We start from the raw sequence: 1893 nt of genomic DNA on the forward strand, positions 1-1893 counted from the left end.
AATTGCGGATTTTTCATATAGTCGGCGTTGACAAATTTTTTCACAGCTTGTGACCCTGTAGTTGCATTCTTTCTTCTGCCAGTTATATGCTGTTACTTTTAGTTTGCTTTAGAAAAAAAGTGTAAAAAAAGTATATTTGATTAAAGTTCATTCTAAGTTTTATTAAAAATGCATTTACTTTCTTTTAAAAAATCCGCAATTACTTTTTGGGCAACCAAATATTTATCGATTTATTTATTATATGCCAAATCTAGCTATTATTATTTAGATCCATGAATTGTTTTTATATTTGCATTTGTCAGAGTATCGTACACTGCTTGGGCTACAGTAGCATCTTCGGCGGCTATACCCAAAGATTGAAATATTGTTATACGGCCATCTCGCCTTAATTCGCCTCTATTGCGAATAACTGCTCCCAACTCGCCGTGAATGGTAGCTTTTAAAACTTGCAATTGGTTTTTGACACTGACCAAAGAATCGACATAGACCACAGCATAGTCGTAAATGTCCTGACTAACTTCACGGAAATGGACTTGTCCGCCGCCAACAGCTGGGAAAAGATTTAAATGTTTATATATAAATTCTATATATCTTAATTTCAGTATTTACAATTTATGTGTACATCACCGCCTTTTAACATTACATAGCTGATTAAAGCGTTTGGTGCGTAGGTCCCAATGCAAATTACGTCGGCATCTTCGACCGCATCTTGGGGTCTATCGCTTACTTGAACATTCAGCCCATTTGGAAATTCTGCTCGTAATTTGTTGGCAAGATTATCGGCTTTCGATTTTGTACGATTCCATAAAGAGATGTCGATAACATTGAATGTCTTGCACATTCCCAATGCATGTGACTGGCCCTGCACGCCACAACCAATTATGGCTACTTTAATGGGCTTTTCGATTCCTTGCGGAAAACGTTTCAAGAACAAGTATTTCGTGGCAACTATTGATGCGGAAGCTGTACGCCACGCCGTTATTTGTGTACCATCCATAATGCACTGAAGTTGACCAGTTTGCGGACAGAAGAGAAGTATATTAGCTAAAATGTTTGGTAGAGGCGGCTGCAGGTTTTGATTGCAGGCAAATGAGGTGACCACTTTACAGGCGAGAGTATTGATGCGATCACCATTCTCACTTAATTGATAGTTTCCAACATAGCCCGGCATGACCAGCAGTCTCTGGGAATAATCGCCACAAGGCGTTACAGAACGTGCTGGCTGAATGGCATACGACTCCTTGGCATTTGCTTGGGTTGTTCCAGTAGCTATTAAAGCCTCTTCGACAGCAGAATTGACTAAACTCCATGTAAGAACTTCTGCAACTTGTTCAGATGTAAAATATTTCGGTTGTCTTATATTTGTAGACATAGTTCAGTGTAAAATTGAACCGGTTAAACTTGTGACAACGATTAGATGAACTAAGCGTATTTCCGAGTATTTTTATATTTACGTCTAGCTTTATTTGAAAAAGGGAGATTACTCGCAATAGCAGTATGAGGGTATGTGTCCACAATGATTTTAATTGTAATTAACCTTTAACCAAGACTTTTTATTTCCTGCGGGTATGCTATTATTTTGTTAAGGTCGATGCATCGTTGATGCAGTACTATCCTTGCAAACATTTTGGATTGCCAATAAATTTCCGCAAATCAGGTGCAGATTTTCGGAAAAGCTTTTCTAAGACGCGACGACGAATTTCGCATTGAGGGAGTTGTGTTCTAAAGCCGAATCTTCTGGAAGAGTTTTCTTGCCAGTCTTCTGTATACTTCTATATACATATGTACGTTGCCACTAATTAGGTTAGGTTAGGTTTAAGTGGCAGTCTGCCAGTCAGACTCACTTAGACGTTTTCGTTCATTAGGATACCACAGGGACAGAAGCCTTCTAGT

At 38.7% G+C, this 1893-nt stretch overlaps 1 protein-coding gene across 1 annotated transcript; it reads right to left on the bottom strand.

The window, feature by feature from the left end:
* Positions 1–260: 260 nt before the first annotated feature.
* On the bottom strand, positions 261–1372 carry LOC106085711 (ketimine reductase mu-crystallin-like). Its single transcript, XM_013250079.2, has 2 exons — positions 610–1372; positions 261–550 (listed from the first exon to the last, which is right to left on the bottom strand). The coding sequence occupies exons 1-2, from the start codon at positions 1370–1372 to the stop codon at positions 261–263; spliced, it is 1053 nt and encodes a 350-aa protein (XP_013105533.2).
* Positions 1373–1893: the final 521 nt, after the last annotated feature.

This window comes from Stomoxys calcitrans, chromosome 4 (genome assembly GCF_963082655.1).
Source record: "Stomoxys calcitrans chromosome 4, idStoCalc2.1, whole genome shotgun sequence".
Classification (NCBI taxonomy): Eukaryota; Metazoa; Arthropoda; class Insecta; order Diptera; family Muscidae; genus Stomoxys; species Stomoxys calcitrans.